General features: G+C 38.8%; 2 protein-coding genes across 3 annotated transcripts in view; both read right to left on the bottom strand.

Moving 5' to 3' along the window:
* The window catches only part of Taf2 (TATA-box binding protein associated factor 2), a 78,404-nt gene extending 76,500 nt beyond the window's left edge, over positions 1–1,904 (bottom strand). For both annotated transcript variants that reach the window (XM_076835414.2, XM_076835413.2), the window contains exons 1-2: positions 1,577–1,904; positions 1,065–1,119 (exon numbers count right to left, since the gene is read on the bottom strand). In XM_076835414.2, the coding sequence (XP_076691529.2) occupies positions 1,065–1,119; positions 1,577–1,659 (138 nt within the window). In that variant the 5' untranslated portion in view covers positions 1,660–1,904. The remainder of the gene's footprint in view (positions 1–1,064; positions 1,120–1,576) is intronic.
* Positions 1,905–5,351: 3,447 nt separating this feature from the next.
* On the bottom strand, positions 5,352–24,905 carry Dscc1 (DNA replication and sister chromatid cohesion 1). The gene is made up of 10 exons (XM_076835778.2): positions 24,873–24,905; positions 24,031–24,422; positions 21,348–21,516; positions 17,636–17,770; positions 16,259–16,349; positions 13,347–13,485; positions 12,813–12,865; positions 12,446–12,600; positions 9,082–9,230; positions 5,352–5,460 (listed from the first exon to the last, which is right to left on the bottom strand). The coding sequence occupies exons 1-10, from the start codon at positions 24,903–24,905 to the stop codon at positions 5,352–5,354; spliced, it is 1,425 nt and encodes a 474-aa protein (XP_076691893.2).
* Positions 24,906–26,672: the final 1,767 nt, after the last annotated feature.

A 26,672-nucleotide genomic window follows, 5' to 3' on the forward strand; every position in this document is an offset into this window, starting at 1 on the left:
TACTTAACCTCTATTCTTTCAGCTACCTCACTTATAGTTACAATTAAAATATTGTCTACTTCATGAGATTCTGGTGAAGACTCAATTACTTAATATACATACAATTTAGAAAAAGTTTCTACCATACATGTTCACTGTAATTCAATCAACCATGTCAACTCCTTCTATTCCATTCTCATAAATGCTATTATTCTTGAGGGTGTCACCATTTCCCCACCAGACTACTGTAGTAACCTGTTATACAGACTCCAAATTTTCATACCTTTTCTACACAATTCATACAACATTATACACCTAAAGTATTCTACCACAAGATACAAAGTAAATAATAATATGTGAGGAACACTGCAAAAGAAACACCACAAATGGCCAGGAGTGGTGGCGCAGGCCTGTAATCCCAGAGGCTGGAGAGGCTGAAGCAGGAGGATAACTGTTCAAAGAGTTCAAAGCCCACTTTAGCAACCACAAGGCGCTAAGCAACTCCATGAGACCTTCTCTCTAAATAACAAAAAATAGGGTTGTGGATGTGGCTCAGTGGTCAACTGCCCTGAGTTCAACCCCCCAGTACCCATCCCCCCCAAAAAAATAAATACCACAAATGAATAGATGAACTTAATGAAATGTTTAGAATCTTTACAAATCTTGACCATATCTCAAATATTATATTCGAAACTTCACTAAAAAGCAATACCACCTAAACTAGGTCAGCTAAGGATCAGAAAACAAAAGAAGTGGCATATTAGAAGCTAACTAAAGTGAGTCCACTCATCTTAGTTTTTTCACAGAAGAGATCTCACAATGGGCTTACTGTTATTTCATGCACAACTCTAAAAAGCTTGGTTATACAAGCTTTCATATTCCACAATAAAGAAATAAATTGTAATCAGGCAAAAGAAAAGAGGAGGAGAAGGATTGAGAAATGTACAGAAGGACCTCAGAATCAAACAGACCTGAATTCTAATTCTTAGCTAGTCTTAAAACATCATTATCTGAAAGAATACACAGTGTTCAAATACTGTGAAAGGTACACTTATTATTCATTATAATTTTCAGAAAAAACTTACCACAACAGACTTCCTCTGGAAATTTATGTTGTTGATGCAGACAACTTGATGGGTTGTATATTAAAAAATACAAAAGGATAAAATAATTCTATTATTACATGAAAGCAAACTCTATCCAAGTATTAGTATATGTTCTAAGCATGCGTTTGCCTTTGTGTGTGTATAAAAATCATATAATCCACATAAATTCAAAAATTACACGTTAATCTTTCATTTAAAAACCCTACAAACTGGAATGATTTGCTTGTTTTAAATCTAGCACCAGCCACAAAAACCAAATTTCTTTAGGCAGAAATAATTTAGCACTTTAAGAAAAAGATTTATTAAATCTGCATGGTGAACTATATCTGCTAATTGACACTGCCATCCATAATGATCACCCTACAAAGACCACTTCCATCACAGCGAGAGGACTCTCGTTTTCCACCGTTTCCAAGGCCCACCAAGTCGGTTTCAACCAATTACAAACTAAATAATGAGAAAAAAAGGGGGAGGAATGAAAAGATACTTATAATTTATATGGCCTTGGGCTTTCAAAGCCCTTGTCTCCTTTCTTCCTGTTCATTCTGAAGGGCTCCACACCGGTCGATGGCATATAGCGGCCCGCGGGGCTGGGCTTCCCGGCTTCCCCGGGGGCTGCGGGGCATTACCGGTCTCGGGAGCCTAGCTCTTCCCTGCCTCGACAGTCACGCCCCGCGTCCGGGACACCCTGGGCACCCAGACCGGGCTCCGCCGATAGACTAGACTCCTTTCAGCCTCCAGCGCCCAGCTTCTGTCACACGGACGCTCCTCTCTGCAACCGCTCAAAGGGAGCGCCAGCCGACATGCTACCGGTCGCCTTTAACCTCTGCCGTCAGCGGAAGTGGGACGCCTCCGGGGGCGGACCCGGAAGTCTCCCGTCAGTGGGCGGTGCTTGCGCGATAACGCGGGAATTTTCTCATTTCCTTGCGATTGTTAAAACTTAGGAGAATGGAGAAAATAATGGATGAGAGGAGAAGCGCAGTTAGGGAAGAGACATTAAAGTTCATTATTATTATTATTATTTTTTGTACTGAGGACTGAACCCAGAGGTGCTCAACCACTGAGCCACATCTCCGACCCTTTCTCTTTTCTCTTTTTCTTAGTACCGGGGATATAACTCAGGGGCACTCGACCAGTGAGTCACATCCCCAGCCCTATTTTGCATTTTATTTAAAGATAGGGTCTTGCTGAGTTGCTAAGTGCCTTCCTGAGTTGCTGAGGGTGTGTTTGAACTCGCAGTCCTCCAGCCTCAGCCTCCCCACCGGCTGGGGTTACCGGCATGCGCCATCGCTCCGGGCTAAAGTTTTTAAATAAAGGTCTACCACACGCAGGTTGTGAAGTGCGGGGGAACAAGGTTTGCAAAGAGCCTAGAATAAACAGGGTAGGGGCCAATAATTGGGGCGCTTCTCAAAACCAAGAGGAGGGATGTGCTTCTGGCTTGCTGTGTGGAGACACCACAAACTCAACTCATTTATACCCACTGATTTAAACTGTAGGTAATGTCCCTATACTACAGGTAGCCTGACAAACCCGGAGTCCATAGTAGGCACTGCTGACTCAATATATGCTGCGTGTGCCTTTGTGTATAAAAATCATATAATCCACATAAATGCAGAAAAATGTATTGAAAAAGATTTTTCATATTCTTATTGGTGAATTATAGCTGTGCAAAATAGTGATTTTTTTTTACATGCTCTTATATAAACACAAATATAAATTAATCAATACCATTCCCCAGTATTTCCTCTTTCCCTCTTCCAGTCTCTTTATTCTACTGAACGCCCTTTGATCTGCATATTTCCCCAATCTTTCTTTTCCTTTTTCCTCTCTAGCTTTCACATAAGAGAGGAACCATACAAGCCTTGACTTTGTGAGTTTGACTTATTTCTGTTACCATAATGGTCTCTAGTTCCACCCACTTTCCTGCAAATGACTTCATTTTTCTTTATGGATGAACAAAACTCCATTATGTGTATGTCACATTTTCTCTACTCATTCATTCATTATTTGGCTATTGTGAATTATGCTGCTATAAACATGAGTACACATGTATCATGGAGTATGACCACTCTAATTCTTTAGGATAAATACCAAAGAGTAATAGAGCTGGATCATATGGTGATTCCATTCCTAACCCTTTGAGAAACTTCCAGACTGATTTCCATAGCACGTGTACTGATTTACATCCCAACAATATTGCAAAAGTGTTCACGTTCTCCACATCCTCTCCAGCCAGCTTTTATTATTTGTATTCTTGATGATTGCCATTCTGAGTGGTGTGAGGTGAAATATCAGTATAGCTTTAATTTGCATTTCCCTAATTGCTAGTGATGTTGGACATTAAGATCATTTGCTCATTTATTAGTTTATTTGGCGTTTTTGTTGTTGTTGTTTTGAGTTCTTTATATATTCTGGACCTTAAATCTGTCAGAAGAGTAGCTAAAGATATCCCCATTCTGTAGATTCTCTTTACATTCTTTATGGGTTTTGTTGCTATGCAGCTTTTTTTTTTTTTTTTTTTTTTTTTTTTGGTGGAGGGTGGGGATTTGCTGGAGAGCTAACCAGTGGCACTTAACCATTGAGCCACTTCCCCAACCTAAGTCACTGGGATTACAGGTGAGGTGTATGCCACTGCACCCAGGGTGCAGAAGCTTTTTGATTTGATATTGTCTCATTAACTCTTGTCATTCTTTCCTGAGCTTTAGGGTCCTATTAAGAAAGTGGTTTCCTGTGCCTATATATTGGAGTGTTGACCCTGTGTTTTCTTCTAGGAACTGCATAATGTCTAGCCTAATTCCTAGGTCTTTGATCCATTTTAAGTTAATTTTTGTGCAGGGTGAGAGATAAGAGTCTAGCCTCTTCTAATATGGAAAACCAGTTGTCCCAGTACCATTTGTTTAAAAGGCTGTCTTTCTCCAGTTTATGTTTCTGGCACCTTTGTCAAAGATCAGATGACTGTATGAGTTTGTCTTTGTGTCTTCTATTCTGTACCACTGGTCTATGTGTCTGTCTTTATGTCAGTACAATGCAGTTTTTGTTACTATATTTCTGTAGCATACTTTGAAGTCAGGTATTATGAAGCCTCCAGCATTGCTTTATTGGTTTAGAACTGCTTTGGTTATTCTGGGTCAAAAGACAAGCCTTGACCTTGTGAGTTTGACTTATTTCTGTTACCATAATGGTCTCTAGTTCCACCTACTTCCATTCTTCCAAATGAAACTTAGGACAGTTTTTTTCTAATTCTGTGAAGAATATCATTGGTATTTTGATGGGAATTGCATTGACTCTGTACATTGAATTTTGGTAGTATAGCAAATTTAACAGTATTAATTCTGCCTATCCAAGAACATCAGAGGTTTTCCATCGTCTTATGAAAAAAAACATATTTTGAAGCCATCATGTTACATTTCACATGCATGAGAAAAAAGCTGGTAAACTTCAGTAACAGTTAAATCTTGTAATTATGTATTAACACTTTTCGAACCTTGGACCAGATTTAACTTGGCCTATCCTTTCTTTCTGTCCTACTGGAAAGCTTATTAACTAAAATAAAATTTGGTCTAAACAAAAACAAATTTTATCAAGCATTCCAACTCCAACTAGAAATTACCAGTAGTTTTCTAATGAGTTTTATTTGTGCCAGGATTATAAACCGATCTATAAGATTGAGGATTAAACCCATTTTGTTTAAAGTGCATGTATATACCAGCTAAGTGAACAGGGAAGCAATTACCAAGCCAATTTCACAAATCTTAACAATATACTTAATAGCACCTAGTGACATCCTGTTTCTGTGAAAGGTTGAAAGTAGAGAAGAACTCAATTGAGAAATAGCATGTAAGTGACTAGATCTCTTCTAGACACTTATTTTCTTATCTAGAAAACTTTTAAATAATGAGAACATCAAATCCTAATTAAAGGTGTGAAATTTATATACAAAAAGCAATATCCTTTCTATAAATAGAACCATGTAGACATCAGAGACTACAGAATTACTTTTCTATTAAATATAGGAAATAATACTTTCTTGTGCTCTTGTTTACACTGAGTACATACAACAAATGTAATCTGAAGAATATTAAAATATCCTGTTACACTTAAAAAGTAAGTAGTAATAGTTTCAAAACATTAAGATGAGAACAAAAAAATGCATTCAAGGAGTAGGTTTTTAAAAACCAAAATAAAAATACATAATAGAATCTTTTTCTTATATCTAGCAACTTTATAAAGCAATTCAGTTCCAAAGAAAAAACTCTTGTTCAAATTTTAAGTAATGGGTCTTCTTGAATTATAAACTTTAATTCCATTTTGCATCGAAGAACGTGAGTATTTAGTGAGTAATGCACCTATGGTTTGCTTCTCTCCACACAAATCTCTGTGGGAAGGAAAAAATAAATGAATAACATGAAAATCTTAAGAAGCATAATATAAAGTACTAATTATTTTATCTTTCTTCCCCTTAATCCATCTTTCAAGTAGGCATAAGGGTATGTTTTGCGGGGAGAAACAGGGTGGGGATTGGTTAAGTCTTAATTGAATGGGTACATTACATTATTATTTTATTGAATCTTCACAGTAGAAGTAAGAGTGATATATTATTTAACCCTACATTAGATAAGAGGAAGAGGCTCAAAGATGATAAACAACAGTCAAATTTTACCACCAGGTCTTTATGACTTCAGAGTCCATGTTTTCTATAATATCATACAATTTCTAAGGTTAGAATTCCAAGCAATGTGATACCCTAGAGTCTGGAATGAGAAAACCTAGATACTAGGCCACCTGTGTGAGCCTGTCTATGTTACCTGCCCTTTTTGAACTTGAGCTTCCTTTTCTGTACCTCAAAGAGGAGAAGATTATGTCCAGAACATAATGCAGGGAGGGAAGACATGATGAAAGGGGAAAGGCCTAGATCATAAATAACCATGAGGACATGAAAGGGAGCTGTGACTTAATTCTAAATAAATAAGAAGCCCCTAAGAGAGTTTTAAATAATAGAAAAAAAGCATAACGTGATCTAAGTTTTAAATAATAGAAGCAACAAGTCAATGACTAAGAAAGATGGGTGGGGGTATGTGGAGGGTTCACTATATTATATTGCTGCTTTTGAATGCTTAAAGCTTTTCAAAATAAGTAGCATAAAGAAAGGAGAGGGAAAGTAAGAAAAGTAGAAGGAGAGAGCCCAGTTCAAAGATGACCATCAGGATTTACTCATACTTTGCCCCAGAAAGTGAAGGAAGGCAAGGACAAGAATGGTTTCTAGACTTTTTGCTTGAGTAATGGATGAGTGGAGGTGCTACTCACTGAGATGAAGATGAAGAGTAGAGGCAGGAAGAATCAATGTTCTATTATGAAATTCCTATTAGATATCCAATTGGACATGTTAAGTAGGCAGCTAAATATAACAATCACAGAAAAGGTAAAGTATGAAGATAAAATGAAAAAGTCACTAAATTTAAATCCAAGATGAGGGCTCCAATGGAAAAGCATGCACAGAAGAGACAATAACCAAGAATAGAGTCCTAGAGCACTTCAAAATTTAAAGATGGGGAAGAAAGGGAGAAGTCAGCAAAAAGACTTATAAAAGGAGCTGCCCTGGGGAAGAAAGGAGAAACCCAAGATGTTTCAAGAAGGGGAAAGTGGCCTACTGTGTCAAACAGTGCTAAGAGGTCAAGTAAACAAGGACAATTGGCCACTGCATGTAGGAAGATGGAAGTCACTGGAATCAGGAGATGTCACTGGGTAAAGGAAAAAAAAAACAGAAGATGAAAAAGCAGAGAGTAAATATACACATTTTTAAAAGGTGTCTTCTTGTAAAAGAGAACGTATGTAGCCAGTGTTTTCTTTCAAGACGGACAATACAGACAATATTATAGATATTGGGCTGATGGAATGATCCATCCAATCCCAATAATAGGGAGACACTGATAATAAGAGTGGGAAAAGGGGATAATTAAAGGAGCCATGTCTTGAAGAAGACAGAGGAAATTAATCTATTGCAGAGGAAAGACTACCCTTAACAGCAGGGACAGTTCATGCACTGCATAGGAAGGACTGCAAAAGAAGAGGCGCAGACATGAGGAACTTGCAGAGTTGACACTGGGATAAGGTGGTGTTATGGTTTGGATGTGAGGTGTCCCACTAAAGCTCATGTGTGAGACAATGCAAGAAGGTTTGGAGGAGAAATTATTGGGCTATAGCCTTAACCTAATCAGTGAATTGATTCCCTGATAGGGATTAATTGAGTGCTAACTGAAGTGGTATGATGTGGCAGAGGAGGGAATTGGGGCATGGTTTTGAGGCATATATTTGTATCTGATGAGTGGAGTCTGTCTCTGCTTTCTGATCACCATATGAGCTACTTCCCTACTTCCTGCTGACACACTCTTCTGCCATGATATTCAGGCTCACTTCAACCTCCAAGGAATGGAGCTGGCTGCCTACAGACAGACAGAGACCTCTGAAACCATGAGCCCTTAAAAAAAAAAAAAAAAAAACAAAAAAAAACTTTTTCTCCTTTACAATTGTTCTGGTTAGATCTTTTAGTTACCTCAGCAAAAAAAAAAAAAAAAAAAAGCTGACTAAAACAGGTGATTCTGTCTAATTGCTCTGATGTCTTCAAGAAATAATGTCATAAGCTAGGCACAATGGCATACATCTATGATCCCAGCAACTTGAGAGGCTGAGACAGGAGAACAGCAAGTTTGAGGCCAGTCTGAACAACTTGCAGAGAGCCTGTCTCAAAAAATAAAAACAGGTTGGGGACGTAGTTCAGTGGTAGAGCACCACTGGATTCTGTCCCCAATACCATGAAAAAATAAAAATTGTAAAATAAAGAAGGTCCTAAGCTGAGGGCAAAGAAGAAACAGGAGATGTTGCTGGTATGTAGAGATAGAAAAAGATGTAATTGAAGTTCCAACAGCAGAACAATTTCAATGAAGAGATGGTGCCTAGCCAGGGGCTTTGGTAAGTTCCTCTTACATTTTTGGGGGTAGATGGAGGGGGACCAGGGATGAAACCCAGGGGCAATTTTACCACTGAGCCACATTCTCACCCCTTATTTATTATTTTGAGACAGGGTCTTGCTAAGTTTCTTAGGACCTCACTGAGTTGCTGAAGCTGCCCTTGAACTTTCAATCCTCCTGGCTCAGTCTCCCAAATTGCTGGGATTACAGGCATGTGCCACTGCATCCGGTTTCACTTACATTCCTTTTTTTTGGTTGTCGATGAACCTTTATTTTATTTATTTATTTACATGCAGTGCTGAGGATCCAATCCAGGGCAACACACATGCCAGGCAAGCGCTCTACCACACTGAGCTACAATCCCAGCTACTCTACTTACATTCTTAACCGAAAGTGATAGCCCCATTATGTTCTCTCTGAGAAATTTTAGCTGCCCAGGTATAAGCATGGAATAAGCAGAAAGTTGTATTAAATCTTTGTAGATTTTTACCAGAGCAGTATGAGGAAGAGAGGGCACAGTGAGAGAGTATAAATAGCAGGCGTTAGAGACACTGGCCACAGAATCTAAGCTGGGTGAACAGAAGAGAGATGATCTGTTAGGTGTGACACATAGGGATGAAGCCATAGTGTTAGTGGATCTCAAGTGTCCGTGCGCTTGAGATCCTCTAAACAGTGACTCAGGGTTAACACATTCTGCCACAGTTTGGCTTCTACCAAAATGTTAAAAAGTAAGGCAATAAATAGGCGGCAAAGAGAGGTGACTAGAGTTTTAGTGAGGTATATATTCTGTCCCTCAAAGAACTGTAATTTTGTAGGAAGGAGAGCAGAAGTGTTCTAGGAGTTGTAAGGAACAAAGCTAACACATATGCCACCTCCAGGACCAGTAATCATGGAGACTACCTGAGCAAGTGTGGAGGGAAGCAGTGTTCTCAGGGAATGCAAAATAACAGTCCTGGTAATAAATCTAAAACGCTATGCCACTCTTTGTAAAAAGAATGACCCTCAAAATCCAGTTTTCATAAATTACTTACCGGATATATGGAGCAATGTCTTCTTCTGTCCACTTCTCCCTTAGAGAAAATAGACTATTAAAACGTTCCTGATTTCCCTCAGGTAAATCATCTACTTTCAGCATAAATATGATTTCTGGTCTTGAGTGTCTATCCACCAGTGCTAAACCCTATAAGAAATGACAACAACAACAACAACAACAACAACAATGGCAGTTAAAGTAATGATCTAATATTCAAACATGACTCATTCTTTTACCACTAGATTTAGCTTAGCCCATAGTATTTAAAAAGTCAGCTACATGAAACTTACATGAACCATCCAGGGATTTATAATAGTCTTTTTCATGAAAAGAGTTCCTTTAAGCAGTCACCTCTTCTCCTTGTATTCCAGCTTCTACTACCATCAATTTATTAAAGTAACTTTAGTTATTTTTTCTTTTTAATAGTGCTGAGGATCAAACCCAGGGCCTTGCTCATGCTAGCCAAGTACCATACCATTGAGCTACATCCCTAGCCCAAGACAGCTTTAGTTATTAAGGTCACCAGTGACCTGTCCTTGCCTAATCCAGTGGGCTCTTTTCCTGAATTCATCTTACTGACCCACTGCTTCTTGTTAATGTTGATGACTCCTTTATCTACTCTTATAGATAAAGGAGTCATCACTGAGTAGATAAAAGAGTCATCACTGACATCACTCTCTTATTTCCTGCATTACTTGATATGGTAGTTCCCTGGGCCTCTATCCTGACCCCATTATCTCTTTCACTGTCACTCTTCTGGGAAACCTCATATTAACCTGTGGCCCTGCATTACCTGCTAATGACTAACATTTGTATCTCACTCTCCAATGTCTGAGACCCAGACTTTTATATCCAAATTTACAGAGGAGCTCATGTTGTTTATCACACCACCCTGCTATAGTCCCAGTGTGTTAGGAAAATAGGAAACCTAGGTATCATCGTAGATTTTACTGTTCAAACCCCAAACCTAAGTGGTTAACAAATCCTGTAGATTTAGGGCCTCAAGATTTCTCTATCCATTCCCTATTGCCTATTTCTTTGGCCAACACTCTTTTAAACAGGAGTATTTAAGTGCAGAAAGCTTGGAATGTTCTTTTTCATAATCTATCCAAACTTCTATCCATCTAACTTCTTTATTGTTATAGTACAGGCTGAACATCTCTAATCAAAAATGCTCAAAAAGTTTCAAATTTTGGATTTGGGAGTATTTGGGATTTTGGATTAGAAATGCTCAACCTGAAGAATTTATGCAAATATTCCAAAATCTGAAAAATCCTGAAATCTGAAACAGACTTGGTCCCAAGCTTTTCAGGTAAGGACACTCAACTTATATTTTCTCCAAAAGGCAAATCTGATAAGCACTTGATGAGGCAACTCTTCTAACCAATGTCACTGAACGGCCCCAGATCTTTCAGAATTGAAGGGTTTTTTACACAATCCATAGTGTCCCTAACTATCTCGCCAGCACCCTTCATTTAGCCACTATCCATACTAACGATACCCCAATTTTTTTTTAAAGAGAGAGAGAGAGAGAGAGACAGAGAGAATTTTTTAATATTTATTTTTAGTTTTTCGGTGGACACAACATCTTTATTTTATTTTTATGTGGTGCTGAGGATCGAACCCAGTGCCCTGCGCATGACAGGCAAGCGCGCTACCGCTTGAGCCACATCCCCAGCCTGGTACCCCAATTTTTATACTTCTATACCTTTGAAAATACTCTCTTGGTACCTGTCTCTGCCCTTCCTACCTAGAAAGAAAAAGTTCACCCTTCCATACCCAGCAAGTAAAGCACCTATTACTTCAAACAATCATCTGATTGACCAGTCTGATTGATAAACTCCTTTTCTTTGCTCTCATACATTCTGTGCATGCGTTTTCGGTGGCAACAATCACTGTTTGTAAGAACAGATTTACTCATGAAATGTGCACCCCACCATTGCCAATTCCCAGGCCAGCTCTCAGCACCTGTATGGTGGTTAGCATCTAGTTTGGTACCTAGACATAAGAGGAACTTTGTAAACATGGAATAAATTCTTTCATTTATTTTCCAAGTACTTATTAAATATACTACATCCCAGGCAGAATGCCCCACATGGGCAAGCAACAATAAACAAAATGCTATCAAAGCAGACAGTGAGAAACTATGTAATTAAACACTTTTCCAAAGCTAAGGGGTAAGTGTCATGAAGGAAAAACTACAGGGCACTACAGAAGGAGGAAATGGGAGGCATTTTTTTTAGAAAGAAATAAGTAAGAGTTGGTCAGGTGGAATTAGAGTGAATATCATTCTAAAACAAAAGCCTTATATGAAGGTCCTAATGTAAGATAAGAGTTTTAATGATCTTTAAACCTTCAAGGAGGCTGTTATGTGGTAAGCCAGAGAGAAAGCAAACACATAAAGCTTTGGGCAGATCAAAAAGGGCCTAGGGGCTGTGGTTATGGCTCAGTGGTAGAGCGCTTGCCTCGAACGCATGAGGCACCGGGTTCGATCCTCAGCACCCCATAAAAATAAATAAAATAAAGATATTGTGTCTGTCTACAACTAAAAAAGTATTTTTTAAAAAAGGGGGCCTATAGGCCAAGATACAAAGTCTGTATTTTACATCTTAAGTGCAATGGGCAATCATTAAAATGATTTAAGCAGGACATTCATCTAATCTGACTAGCACTGTTAAAAGATCATTCTAGGGCCTGGGGATGTGGTTCAATGGCAGAGCACTAGATTAGCATGCTCAGTGGCCTGGGTTGGAATTCCAGCACCATACATACACAAAATTCATTCTAGTAGTACCACAGGAAGGGACTGAAGGTGGGGAAAATGAGAAGTGCAGGAGCCTGCTGAGGGATGCTACTACAGATGCAGGAGACCCTGGTAGTTTCAACTAGGACAGTGGTGATGGAAATGGAGAGAAATGGAATAAAATGAGACACAGTGGGTAGGAAAAGAGATTATCTATGAATGGGCCCAAGGGATATTAAGGAGGTGATGGAAGTGTTCTAATACTGGATTGTGGTGATAGCTATAGAACTAGTCAAGTCACTAAAAATCATTTTAGTTGATTCATTTATTTTTGGTGAGGATCAAACTCAAGGCTTTGTGAGTGCTAACACAAGCTCTTCCATTGAGCTAGCTCCCCAACCCTTAAAGTCATTTTTAAAAGGTAATGTTATGAAATGAAAATTATGCCTCCATCAAGTATTGGGAATTCTAAAAGGACTCTGAGATGAATTCAATGGGCATTATAATCCCCTTGGTGTCTAGGAAAATAATCAACTCCAAATTCAGATCCAAGACAAATACTATCTCCCCTAGTAAGTAATCACCTATTGAATCACGTAGCAACTTTGACTGATATTACCTTGAGCTGATCAAGCCTAGTTATCATTCCTTCAGGAACACTCTGTTGCCACACTTCTTGAAACTCAGCCAGATTGAATTTCACTGCATTCTGAAGTAACATTTGTGCTGTTGCTCTGCATATTTTATCAGCACTCAAATCAAAATAAACTTCACCTAAGGAAAAGATAGTTTCAAATTATCCACTTACAATTAAATGTAGCACTAATGTTTTCTTTTCATCTATACTACTTCTAGGAAAGAATTATACACCTCCACTCACCTCCCACAGTCCCACTATTATTTTTAACACCAGCATGCTTTAGAAAGGTATACAAATTTTAACATACAAAAGTTAAAATACCCATTAAAATACTTTAAAAACTTACCTTCTTCTGTATATTTCTTCCCATAACATTTAAGACAGTGTTCTATCATTTCCCTGAAAAATTTAAAACAATCTTTGACAAATTATCAACATTTTTATACACTGTATTTTAAACCCCATTGCTAATTAGAAACTAAGATAAAAATTTGAGATTTGAGATACTAAATTATTTGGATGCCAAATAAGACTTTATTTAAATTGGGAACTAAATAAAATATACTGGGAAGCTGCTACATGCCAAGCCCCAGGCTAATACATTTTTACATGAATTATGTGAGCACAATTTTATGACTGTAAAATAGCTCAAACATAACAACTCTTTCTATTTTTAAGATAAAAACAAAATAGAAAGGAGAAAACATGATGTAAATTTATTCAGCCAGTTACCAAATTTCCCAAATCCTTTTTAGTTCTATATTTAAATTATTTTTATATTGAAATACAAATACTCTGTCCCCTGGATTTAGTTTTGCTCTGGAAAAGAATTTCCTTCCCCTTAAAGAAATCTGGAGGGACAAGTAATTAAAACACTTACCCTGGTTCCAATGGTCCAAGTTCCTGAAGGCATATGTTCAAAGGAACTTTACTAAAAGACCAAGATTCAGAATCCACCAGCTGAGTTATATGATTCAGAAGTTTCATCTCATAGTCAAAGTCAAGAATCCTCCAATAACCTAAAAATTCCAAAAGTTATATTTACCAAAGAACATTTAAACGAATTAAACATTAAATGAATTAATTAGCTAACATATTGTTAATACAGCAGCAGCATTCTCTTGCCCATTGCAAAAAAAAAAAAAAAGGCACTAAAAGTCTTATTTTCTTTAAACAATGTTTTTTTTTTTATGGTTTTCTCCCAGGTTTTGTGCTGGTGGGGATTAAACTCAGGACTCCATACACGCTAAGAACTCTACCATTGTGCTATAACACCAGTCCTCTCAATCATTTAAAATCTGTCCTGGGGAAAATCAACCGATTTTTATATAGTATTTTTTATATGACCAACACTGGGCTTCTTCAAGATGTTTAATATTCTTTTTTGTAATATTTATTTTTTAGTTTTAGATGGACACAATATCTTTATTTTACATTTATGTGGTACTGAGGATCGAACCCAGTGCTTCGTTCATGCTAGGTGAGCACTCTACCACTGAGCCACAACCCCAGCCCCCAAGATATTTAATATTCTATTATCTCACAATAATTTTCTTGTTCTGTGAAAGTAAGGAAATCTACAGCTGGTATAGCCATTTCATTAGCGAACATTTTCAAACAAATGAAGCGAGGGTCATAGATTCCAGGGTAATCTACAGGGTAATCTCTGCTGTGCAGCATTGCCAGGTTATAATTCCCCGGTCATGGCTATTTTGCAGTGATATTCTCATATTCATAAAAATGTTTAGCTCAATTGAGATATGGCAGACTCTGATACAGTATGGGCAAAGGAAAATAAACACTGGACACTGAGATACATTATCCCTGTAACTGTGCAAGACTATAAAATGCCATATTAAAATTGATAACACAACCACCAGCCCTGGAAAAAGAAACTGAGCACACGTCCGTCCACCATTTCCAAGAGAAAAGGTTTCTATTTCTATACTGAAAAAATAAAAGCAACATTAAAAAATGGATTGTGTGATGTAAAACTAGAGGAGAGAGCTAGGAGTAATCTATGTATCCCTCTATCAAAATTTTATCCATTCCCATGCAATCAGTGAATAATGTAGAGGGCTACAGAAGATACATGGTTTATAGCTGGGTGCGGTACCACACCCATGTAATCCCAGAGATTTTGGAAGCTGAAGTAGAAGGATCACAAGTTCAAAGACAGCCTCAGCAACTTAGCAATGCCCTAAGCAACTTACTGAAACCCATTCCAAAATAAAAAATGAAAAGGGCTGGGGATATGACTCAGTGGTAAATCCTCTCTGGGTTCAATTCCTAGTACCAAAAAAGAAAAAAAAAAAAAAAAGAATAAATGGTTTGGTTTGCCACCACCCCCCACCTTTTAAAACTAACATTCAAGGCATCCATACACCATACTAATTAGCAGCAGGTATACTTAATTAGAAACTGTTTTAGATGCTCTAGACAGAATGAGTCTCAAGAAACCACAACAAAGGGCTAAGTGATACCAGTTAATTCCAAGTTGTGTGAAGTTGCTTTATTCAACAAAATTTGCCACATTGAGGGGTACAGTCTCACAAAAGTTAATCTTGTTTGGAAGATTATAAGCAAATTGAATCGTGTATCTACCAATACATGCTGATTTCCTCATCCATAACACATGGGGACAGAATTAAGCTGCTTCTCTAGGCAATAATAAAAATAATTTAAAAATTAAAAAAAGAGAATGCATGCAAACATCTACTGAGGATCACCACAGATCCATGTGCTGAAAAGAAGCTCCGATAAGGTATTGCACGGTTTCTCCATCAAGCCCTCCTGTATCCTTTATACAGGCTTAAATGATAAATACATGCTTAGAAATACATTAAAGAAGAAACACAGCCCCATCTCCAAGCAATTTGTAAATACAATGAGATTATTAAATTAATTTTAAACTAGGAATTCAAATACATGATTCTTTGCCATATCCTATCACTCAACATGTAGCCTTGGACAAAGTCGTTTTTTAAACTTTGTCCTAGGCCTTAGTTTCCTTACCTATTAAAAAAAAAATAATAATAGACTGCCTGATATATCAAACCCTTTCTCAAACATGGTTGTTCTATTACCACTTAAACCAAAGAAAAAGGCTACAAGGAATGGTTAAAGTCACTGGTAACCTTCTGTATGATGATCACACATAGACTCTCCCATACCCAAAAAGACAAATCCCATCCTATTTTCTTCCTCTTCTTCTTTATTTTTTAGTTTTTGGTGGTACTAGGGTTGCAAACACAGCGCCTCATACGTGCTAGCCAAACATTCTACCACACAGCAACATCCCCAGTCACTAATATTATCATATTTGAACACAAAAGATTAAATACGCCAGGAGAAATGGTGCACACATTTAACCCCAGCTACTTGGGAGGCTGAGGAAGGAGAATATCAATTTCAAGGCCAGTCTTAGCAACTTAGTGAGACTTTGTCTCAAAAAAAAAAAAAAAAATAGCCAGGCTCAATAGCTCACACTTGTAACCTCAGCAATTCAAGAGGCTGAGGCAGGAGGATCACATGTTTAAAGCCAACCTCAGTAACTTAGTGAAGCCCTAAGCAACTTAGCAAGACCCTGTCTCAAAATAAAACATAAAAAGGGCTGGGGATGTGGCTCAGTTGTTAAGCTCTCCTGGGTTCAATCCCTGGTACCAGAATAAATAAATAAATAAACAAACAAACAAACAAATAAGCAAGCATGCAACAGGGCGAAGCTGTCCAAAAACTTCTCGATTCATACCCAAATCTATCTTTAAAAATGATAATAATAAAAAATGCTACCTCCAATCTCACAGGCATTTAAAACTTCTAACTGGGTCATTATTTCTCCTTCACTTGCCTGAATTCGATCAAGCAAATCTTCAGTGGTATACTGAAACAAACAAAAACATTTTAATGCTTTGAAGAATAATATTTTAGATTCCTCATTGAATTTTGGGAAATAAATACGTAGAACAGATTAAGGCAATATTTATGGACTAGTCCAGTTTCTTTTATTAATAAATAATGCTTATAATACAAAATCAATAGAGAGCAGAAAACAGAGATAAATGTTCGTGTCACTGAAATTGGTAACAGTTTCTTTCTTTTTTTGTCATGCTGGAGATTGAACCCAGGGCCTCATGCATGCCAGGCAAGCACTCTACCACTGAGCTTCATCCCCAGACTTCACTGAAATGATGAATTTTTGTATCAAAGCACTATCAAGGGGCTGGGTTGTGGCTCATCAGTAGAGCGCTTGCCTCACTGGGTTTGATCCTCAGCACCACATAAAAATAAATAAACAAAATAAAGTTATTGTGACTATCTGCAACTAAAATATATTTTTAAAAAGACACTAACAATGCAAAAGAACAAATATTATATGACTCCACATCCATATGATATATTAAAAGTACTTAAATTCAGAGACAGACAGTAGAATGTGGCTGCTATTGCTCAGGGAGAGGGAGGAATCCATTGGGGAATCCATTGTTTAATGAATACAAAGTTTCATCTTCCCAACATCCTCCATTAGGAAGATGATAAAGTTCTAGAGAAAGATGGTGCTTAATTTGCACACCAACATGAATGTACTTAGTGCTACTGAATTTATATTTTAAAGTCATTAAAATGGTAAGTGTTATGTTGTATCTATTTTACCACAATAAAAATAAATCAAGAAATTAAAAGAACAACCTGCCAAATGGGAGAAAATATTTGCATATGATATATATGATAAGGGTTCATAAATAAAAGACAAATAATTAAAACACAGGCAAAGAAAGTAAGTAGATATATTTCTCAAATGATATACAAATTAAATAAAATCATGAAAATGTGCTGAGTATCATTAGTCATCAGGGAAATGTACTTCAAAACCACATGAGATACCATTTATTTATTTACATATATATGTATATTTTAAGCCTACAACACCCAGTATTCCCATGTGTTCTCCCATTCAAGAGCTGACCAGGCCCAACCCTACTTAGCTTTCAAGATCATAAAAGTTCAGGTATGGTCAGGGTGGCATGGCCCTTGAAAAGTTACCATTTTAAGCCCATCAGAATGAGTTTAAAATTTTCATAACCTTTAAAAAGTAAGAATTTCACCATGAAGTGCACCTTATAAAAGTTTTCTAAATTTCAAATCAAGAACTGAAAACAGGAGTCTTACTTTTGAGCAATTTGAATCCTCTTCTTTTTGACTGTCGGGTCCTTCATAGGTATTTTCCATTAGAAGTTTCTTTAGCTTCTTTAATTTAGGTCTGCATCTTCTCAATTCCCAATAGTTATTAGAAAAACCAAAGATCTAGAAATCATATCATAACCTCTTAGGGTCCATTCTAAAAGAGAGTTCATAAGAAATTCCAACTAACCCATCTTTCCTGACCAAAACCAAAGAAAAAGGAACCAAAGTATTCTACTTTTTATCAGGAAGATACCCATCCAGTTGCATCAAATAGATGGATAGATATCTTTAACAAACATCTTTTCTCAATGTCCAATTCAGAAATTGCTGCCAACAAATTGAGAATCAATAACTGAGCATCACATCTCAAGAATAGTCTTAGAGGGGCTGGGGTTGTGGCTCAATGGTAGAGCGCTTACCTAGCATGTGTAAGGCCCTGGGTTCGATCCTCAGCACCACATCAAGATAAATAAATAAATGTATTGTATCCATCTACAACTAAAAAATATTTTAAAAAAGAATACTCTTAGAAACTAAAGTCTGCCCAGAATAGAATGTGCAGAATGGTCACAATTCTGCAAATCTGGTAGAAGCAAACTGAAAATGAACATGGTTATGAAAAACATAGTTATGAAAACATATAGTCTGAAAAATAGAAAATAGAAACATTATCATAGTCATCAAATAATGAAGGAATATTAAAAGGAAAAGGAGGTACCCTCCTTCTATCTTGCTCAGTTTGGGGAGGCTTTTGTTCAGTGCAAGAATTTCTACTATTTCGAATTACAGCTAATTTGATTGCTGGACTTGTTGAGAGCCACAGCAGAGTCAGAATGGCACCTGGCATATTACCAGAAGGAGTGGTTGAGAGGTGACGCCAGGGAGCCATTAAGATGATGATAATTAAGTTAAGCTTCTTCTCATGCTCTTCCTCCCTGCTTTGTTCTTAGTTGTTCTCCTTATATCAAAGAAGACATTTGGCATTTGTTTTGTAGGGATTGGCTAGCTTCACTTAGCATAGAAGAAGATTAACATTAAACAGGGATGAGAGGTGGGAGGGAAAGGGAGAGAGAAGGGAAATTGAATGGAAATGGAAGGAGACCCTCATTGTTATACAAAATTACATATAAAAGGAAGTGAGGGGAAAGGGGAAAAAAAACAAGGGGGAGAAATGAATTACAGTGGATGGGGTAGAGAGAGAAGATGGGAGGGGAGGGGAGGGGGGATAGGAAAGGCAACAGAATACAACAGACACTAGTATGGCAATATGTAAAACAGTGGATGTGTAACCGATGTGATTCTGCAATCTGCATACGGGGTAAAAATGGGAGTTCATAACCCACTTGAATCAAATGTATGAAATTTGATATGTCAAGAGCTATGTAATGTTTTGAACAACCAATAATAACAATTTTTTAAAAAAGGCTAAAGAAAATTAAGTTAAGCTGTGTATAATTGCTGTGACTGGATGATGCTGGATTGAAACAGGCTGTGTATTCAGTTGTATATGGACCCCTGCTCTCCGGCAATAGGGTGGCTCCTGCTGCCTCCTGCTGTTCTAGCAGAGCCCTGTGGAGGGTGGAGGAAGTTCTGGGGGAGGGAGTTCCGGTTGGTGTGGTGTTCCTGGAAGGGCCAAGTGGGTAGCGGTCTCGGGAAATAAAGGACTTCCTATTTGAACCTAAAAGTGCCTCGTGTAGGCTCGGTTATTTTGTGCCCAGCCAAACTACAGCATGGACTTGTGACAGAGATCTATCACTTGAAGAAAACCAGGTCACAGAGGCTAGATGATGAATGAATATGTTATTTCCCCCTAGGTTTTCAGGATAGCCCAGTGCCGAGCACTGTTTGCCCAATAAATGTTTGCATGAAAGGAGAAAAAGCTAAACTGGATTATCTCCAGGATGCCTTGCAACTCTGAGATGGAAGGACAGGGGATGCTTCTATTCTCAAAATAGGAAAAGGCTTGACTGACAAGATGAGGCTACAGCCTGAAGGAGATGCTGCTGAATCTAAGGCCTTCAAAAGAAGAGGTTGGTGCCAAACAAAAAAGATGGAGTCTAGCCGTAGTTCAAAATGGCAGCCATCTGACTATCTCCAAGGCACAGATGTTGGCATATGGTTTCGTGTGGTACAGGAGAGGAATCAGGTTTGGCCTTATGTTTAAATTAGTTGCCAATAAAAAATAAAAAAAAATTAGAAGATTTTATCCCCAAAACCTAAATTTCAAGAATAACTGGAAAAAAAAAATCACAATGCTGGGCCTGCTTACCTACAAGTCAACTGAATAATGGCCATCCATCTACTTAGGGCTTATGGTGTCCAATTTGCCACAGACCCAAACACTACTTGCTACTCCTGGGTATCCACTACCTTTTGTCAACCCCAGCCTTGCTGATGTGCATTCTCATCTAGTCCTTTTAGGCATTTCTCTGCTGGGAAGAGCTACCATGGATTATGGCTTTGGTTAGTGGATTTTTAAGTTTTACCCAGTCTCATCAACCATAATTCCCACAACAAATAAGAGCTCAAAGATACTTGTAGATATATTATGTTCTCACAAAAACACCAACCAACCAAGTTAGTAATGAAAAATATAACATCTTTTACAAAAGAATGAACTATTAATATATCTAGTTAGTTACAGTGAAAGATTTGTAACCCGACAGAAACCAAAATAAAAATTTTACTGGAAATTCCTCTATTCCAGTAACATCACATGAATCACCAAAGCTTCCCAGCATTTTCCCTTTTTTCCTCTCCAGTTCTATTTTTAAGAAAATAGTTGGCCTAAAGTCATCCTGAAAGAATTAAGAGCTATGCTTTGATTGTTACATGTGTAATGACCTAGACAGGATGGAGACTTTTGTTTGGTAACTACCATTAGTATTCTCCAAAATAATTAAAAATTTGTTATACTTGGCTGCAGATATTAATGAACTAAACCACACTTAAAGCATACTTCATTCAAAAAATCATTTTCTTCACTTTTCTCCCTTGTAACTACTTCCACATACACTAGTTATGACTTGAGGGAGTTTCTTTTCAAAACACATCCACAACAAAATTCACTGAAATTAGGTAAAACTTTTTGAATGAGTCACCTAATAGCAAAATCATCACATCAAGAAAAAAGATCAATTTGAGACTTAAAAATCAAATTAGGTGGCTGGGGAATGTGGCTCAGTGGTAGAGCACTTGCCAGGCATGCATGAGGCCCTGAGTTCAAACCCCAGTACCACAAAAGAAAAAAAAAAAAGAAAGAAAGAAAAGAAAGAAAGAAAGAATTAAGTTGAGAAACTAAAGACAAGTTCACAATACTTCAAACAAAATAATAATAATAATAATAATGCTGAAAAACTTTTGAATTTCATTACAGAGGGCCAAGCAAGATGTTGCACACCTGAAATCCCAGCGACTTGGCCTTGGCAGGAGAATGGCAAGCTTGAGGCCAACTTCAGCAATTTAGTGAGACTCAGTCTCAAAATAAGGGCTGGGTATATATAGCTCAATGGTAAAATGCCCTTGGGTTAAATCCCCAGTACCAAAATAAATGAAAAAGTAGAAATAAATTTCATAACACAACTTCTGCAATTCCCCACGATTATACATTTTATGCCAAAAGTTTTAATAAAAGGCAAGATTGGCACATGTGTCATCAACCTCAGATTTATATAAATGAGGGGAGAGAAAACAGTACCTCAGTGTGAATAATGTTACACTGTGTTTCCTCCATCTTCAGCTGGTCTGGAGTTTTACAGCCAGGAATAAAAAGCAACATATTTGAAGTATCTGCTATTTTCAAGTCATATGTTTTGTCTTTACTGCACAACACAGCTTGTTCATCTTTATCTCCCCGAATCACAAGACTGCAGGAAAACAGAGGGAAAATACATGGTTTAGGGCTGGGGTTGTGGCTCAGTGGAAGAGCATTTGCCTAGCATGAGTGAGGCACTGGGTCCTATTCTCAGCACTGCATATAAATAAAAAAACAAAAAAAGGTCTATCAACAATATATATATACGTACATACATATATATATGTATGTATGTATGTATGTATATATATACATATATATATGAAAACATGGTTTATTGAGACTCCAGTGGACATCTTCATTTTAACTCACTTCCCGAATGTTCTGGCTTGCAGAATTTAAAATTAAGCCTTGATGCTGTGTCCAGCCTTGTGGTACAATCATGGATTCCAAAGAGCAAATACTGGACCAAGTGAGAGCCAGACAGGCGCCTGGTGCCTCACTAAGGAAAACAATAACTAAATATGGGCAAGAAAGACCTAAAAGGCTACAAGGCCAAATGTCACCCAAAGACACCTTTGTGCAAGCTACTGGGAAGACCATAAGTATCTAGAGGCTTTAGTCAATGTCTCACAACTTTCTAAAACAGGCTAAAGTTGTGCTTATGAAACATGTGCATAGGAATCTGGTTATAAAGCAAATTGGGATATAGTAGGTCTGGGATGGGACCTAAGCCTCTATTTCTCTAAAGCTACCTAGGATAAGCACACTACTGCTTTGATGCCCACTCAAATGTTTTCGGTGTTTTGTTCTGAGCAATCAAAGGAGAACATCCTAGCCTACCCATTAGCTATGTGGCAAAGAAACCTCGGCCTTATGAAAAGAAGATTGTATGCTGAATGAAAAATAGGACAAGGATATGTATACAAATGAAAGACTCTGAGAAATGGAATTTAACACAGCTGAAGAAAAGCAAAAAGATAAGGATGAAGATGAGGAGGAGGAAGAGGAAAGACCAGATGATGGAGATGACAAGAGTTGATTCTCAAGTTTTCCTTGTGTATGGAACATTAAACTCTCCTGTGCACAACTCACTTATTTTAAACAAATAATTACAAATCTAAAATAGAAGACTGCAATTGTCTTTGTAACTAAGCCGTCAGTTAAGTGAAAAGAATGTGGTAGATTCCTGTTGCTAATAGTTAATAGGCCCAAATGTCTACCCTTTAATGTTTGTTTCTACATTGCACTATCCCCAATAAAATGCACAAGTTTGTCAGCTTAACCAGATAAAGAGAAGGTTCTCATACCTGAAGTCTTTTTGATCTCCATTAACTGAGATGGAATGGAAACTAATAAGAGAACTCTTTCAGTTCTCTTAAGAGTACTCTGATTAATACCACAGATTGGTCAATTGACTAGAACACTGTTTGAAAGAGTCAGATATGAAGACTGAAACACAGCCCAAAGGGCCCAACTAAAAGGAACCTACAAATATGTATGTTGGAGAAAGAGAGGCACAAAAGAAAATCAATTTGCAGGAGTTGGGACTGCACCAAGTTGACAAGCAACTGATTGAAGGATTCTCTAGATTTCTCAAGGCTGCCTTCACAACTACCAACTTCTATTTTTTGTTGTTGTTGTTGTTGTTTGTACTGGGAGCAAACCCAAGGCCTCTGCATGTTAATCAAGCACTGTACCACAGAGCAACACTCTCAATACCTGACTATGTTTTTTAATCCAAGAGGTTGGCAGCAAATTTGCAGCTGACCTAGAATTAGAAATAGCTTTAAGTCCCCATTAAATGACCCCAAACAAGTCTGCTTGGGGCCCTAGCTCAATTATCAAGTCATAATTAAGGCTTTTTTTAAAAAAAAAAAATTATAATACCTTTATTTTATTTATTTATTTTTTATGTGGTGCTGAGGATGGAACCCAGGGCCTCACACTCTACTGCTGAGCCACAACCCCAGCCCCCCATAATTAAGGCTTTTAACTTATTGCCTAAAGGTCCTATCCATCGTTTGAGTAAAAGTAATATAAGTGGGAAACAAGACGTCTGTAAAGATCAGATATTATCATTGTACTTTAAAGTAGAACGGCAACAGAATGTATCAAACATGACTTTCCTATGTTAATATATGAGTTCAAGAGCAGTGTAACTCCACATCATGTACAACCACAAAAATGCTAAGTTTTACTCCATCTAGGTATGATGTGTCAAAATGCATTCTACTGTTGTTTGTAACTAACAAGAACAACAACAAAGTAGAATGACAAAGCTTCCGGTGGAGTCCCTGGCATCACTGTTAATGTCTTCAAATTTTTAGTGGGGTTCTAGTTGCCGACAATTCCGCTGACACAGGCCTCCAGGTTCGGCTGACCCAGTCCTATTTATCACCTCAGCCCAGCTAACTGCAGGGCCATGCAGGGGCTGGGGATCCTTCTCGGGAGTTGGCAGCACGCGGGATATCAGGCCACCAGCTGGCTGTGAGCCTCTGGCACTTCTCCGGCCCAGATTGCTCCGCCTGAATTTCCGGGTGAAAAACAATCAGAAGGCAGCTGGCCGCAGGCGGGCTCCGCTGCGGGGCGTCCTGGGACCCCGGCCCCCGGCCCCCCGGCTCACCTGTGTCCGGCCTCCAGCTGCTGGCACAGCGCGGGCTCCAGTTCCAGCAGGCAGAAGTCGCCGGCGGCCGCGCCGCTGGCCCCCAGGCCGAAGCCCAGGCAGTGCACGGTGGGCAGCAGCTCGGCGGCGTTCAGCTTGGCGACCTGCAGCGTCGCGTCCACCTCCTCGCGTGTCCTCATCGCGGCGCGGCGAGGGGAAGGCCGAGCACCAGGGTCGCGGGGGCGGGGGCGGGTGCGACGGGCAAGAACTAGACACTCAAGCAGCAGAAGCCGGCCAAACGGACACGAAATATACACTCTTTCAAAAGCGCGCCAAGGCGCTGGAGACGTGTTTCCGGGGCGGAGCGCGCCGCAGTACGCGGGAAGATCCCAAAGCTTCAGGGCGCGCCACCCCTAGGAGGCCGGGTCAGTCTACAGAGTCCTGACGGCTGGAAAGCAAATCGGCTGCCTGCGGGCGGGCTGCGTGGAAGTTCGCGGAGCCGAGCTGAGACCCGGCGGGGCCTGACACAACCCTACCCAGTCCTTCCCCGCCCTACCCCGCCCCACTCCGCCCCAGTCCGTTATTCCCCGCCAGTGCTCCCGGTCCTGGCACGTAGGATTTCATTAACCCTTTAGGACGACCCTGCGAGGTGGGGCGTGGTCATCCTGTTTTCTGCAAACGAGGAAACAGGACCTTTGCCCGTGGTGGCAAAGACAGGAGATGGCAGAGTCTGATTCCAGCTTATTGTATCATGGCTCTAAAAGCATCTTGCGGGGGTTTTGTGCAAAGGATGCACCACCAAGAAACAGCTGATAAGAATCAGACTGGGCATCCCACGTGTTTGTGCCCAACGACCATCCTACCTGGGAGACAGTGACTTGGACTAGTCTACCCATTCGTTTGTTTCAGCTCTTCAGATAATATGAAAATACTAAAATAGGGAGTCTCAGGTCTGTGAGATGCTTCAGTTGGTGGTGGAAAATTTGGTTTATTACTTCTTCATTAACCTTCTCATTCTGCTCACCCTGCCTCCAACACTGGGGATTGAACCCAGTGGTGCTCTACCACTGGGCTGCATTCCCTGCACTTTTTATTATGTGTTTTATATTTAAGCATTATAACTATACATAATAGTGGGATTCATTACGCCGTATCCATACATGTGTTTGGGGGCAAGGGCCTGCTGCAAAACAGGCCGCACAGAGGTCCCCTCACCAGCTCTTGAATCATGACACACAGATTTCAGACATGTGGCTCAGAGTACCAGGCATAAATTTGTTAGAAGGGGATAGAAAAAGGGACCTTCTCAATGGAGACAGTGGGTCTTCTCAGAAGGCCAGAGTGCCCCTCTTGCCCTCCAGGGAGGTTTCCAGAGAGTCCTAACAGGTCTACCTTTGACTTTTGACTGAGTGGGACGAACATTCTTTCATTGTCTCATGAATGAGCTTTTGGGGGCCCCTCATCTTCAAATCATAAAAAACATATGGATCCTGACCTTCTGAGTTTGATTTATTTTACTTAGCATGATGTTCTATAGTTCCATCCAGTGAATGACATAATTTCATTCATCTTTATGACATCCTTCTTATTTTTTATTTTGATTTAGGGTCTAGCCAAGTTGCCATGGCTGACCTCGAATTTGAAACCCTCCTGCCTCAGCCTCTCTGGTATAGCTGTCACGTGCCACTGTGCCTGGCAGCCTACTCTTTTAAAATATAAGAACACATAAGGAAAATAATAAAACAACATGCTGAATAGGAAGGTGATTACTTCATGAGCATATATTATTAGGAAGATAATCAACCATTGCAGATGCACTATTAAATAGGAAACATTCTCTACAGCTAGTAGAGATCTTACATTTTCATTAGACAGGCTTGGCTGGAATCCCAACTCTACCCTCAGAGCTTTGTGATCTAAGGCAGTTTGCCTATTTTTTTTTTTAACTGCACTTCCTTATTCTGAAATTCATGTAAAGTACAATCTGTTATGATTGGGAAAATGTGGTGTATATACACAATAGAATATTACGCAGCCATAAAGAAGAATTGACTTTATGGCTTTTGCAAGTAAATAGATGGACCTGGAGACTATCATGCTAAGGGAAATAAGCCAGTCCCTAAAAATCTAAGGTCATATGTTTTTGCTGATATAGGGACGCTAATCCACAATAAGGCAGGAGAGGGGAAGAATAGATTCTGAGTAGATTAGACAAAGGGGAATGAAGGGAAGGGTTGGGGGATAGGAAAAGGAAAGACAGTGGAATGAATCCAAAATTATTTTCCCATGTACTTATATGAATATGCCATAGTGAATCCCACCATTATGTACATTCATAAGAATGGAGTCCTAAGTAGAATGATATATATTTTTTAAACATTTTTAGTTGTAGATGGACATGATATCTTTATTTTTTTATGTAGTGATGAGAATGGAACCCAGTGCCTCACACATGCTAGGCAAGCACTCCACCACTGACCCACGACCCCAGCCCTAGAATAACATATATTCCTTGCTTGAACAATTATATCAAAATGAATTTTACCATCATATATAACTAAAAAGAACCAAAAAGTCTTTTTCAAAAGTACAGCCTGGGGGCTGGGGTAGTGGCTCAGTGGTAGAGTGTTCACCTAGCACTTGGGAGGCCCTGGGTTCAATTC

Source organism: Callospermophilus lateralis, chromosome 16 (assembly GCF_048772815.1).
Source record: "Callospermophilus lateralis isolate mCalLat2 chromosome 16, mCalLat2.hap1, whole genome shotgun sequence".
NCBI lineage: Eukaryota > Metazoa > Chordata > Mammalia > Rodentia > Sciuridae > Callospermophilus > Callospermophilus lateralis.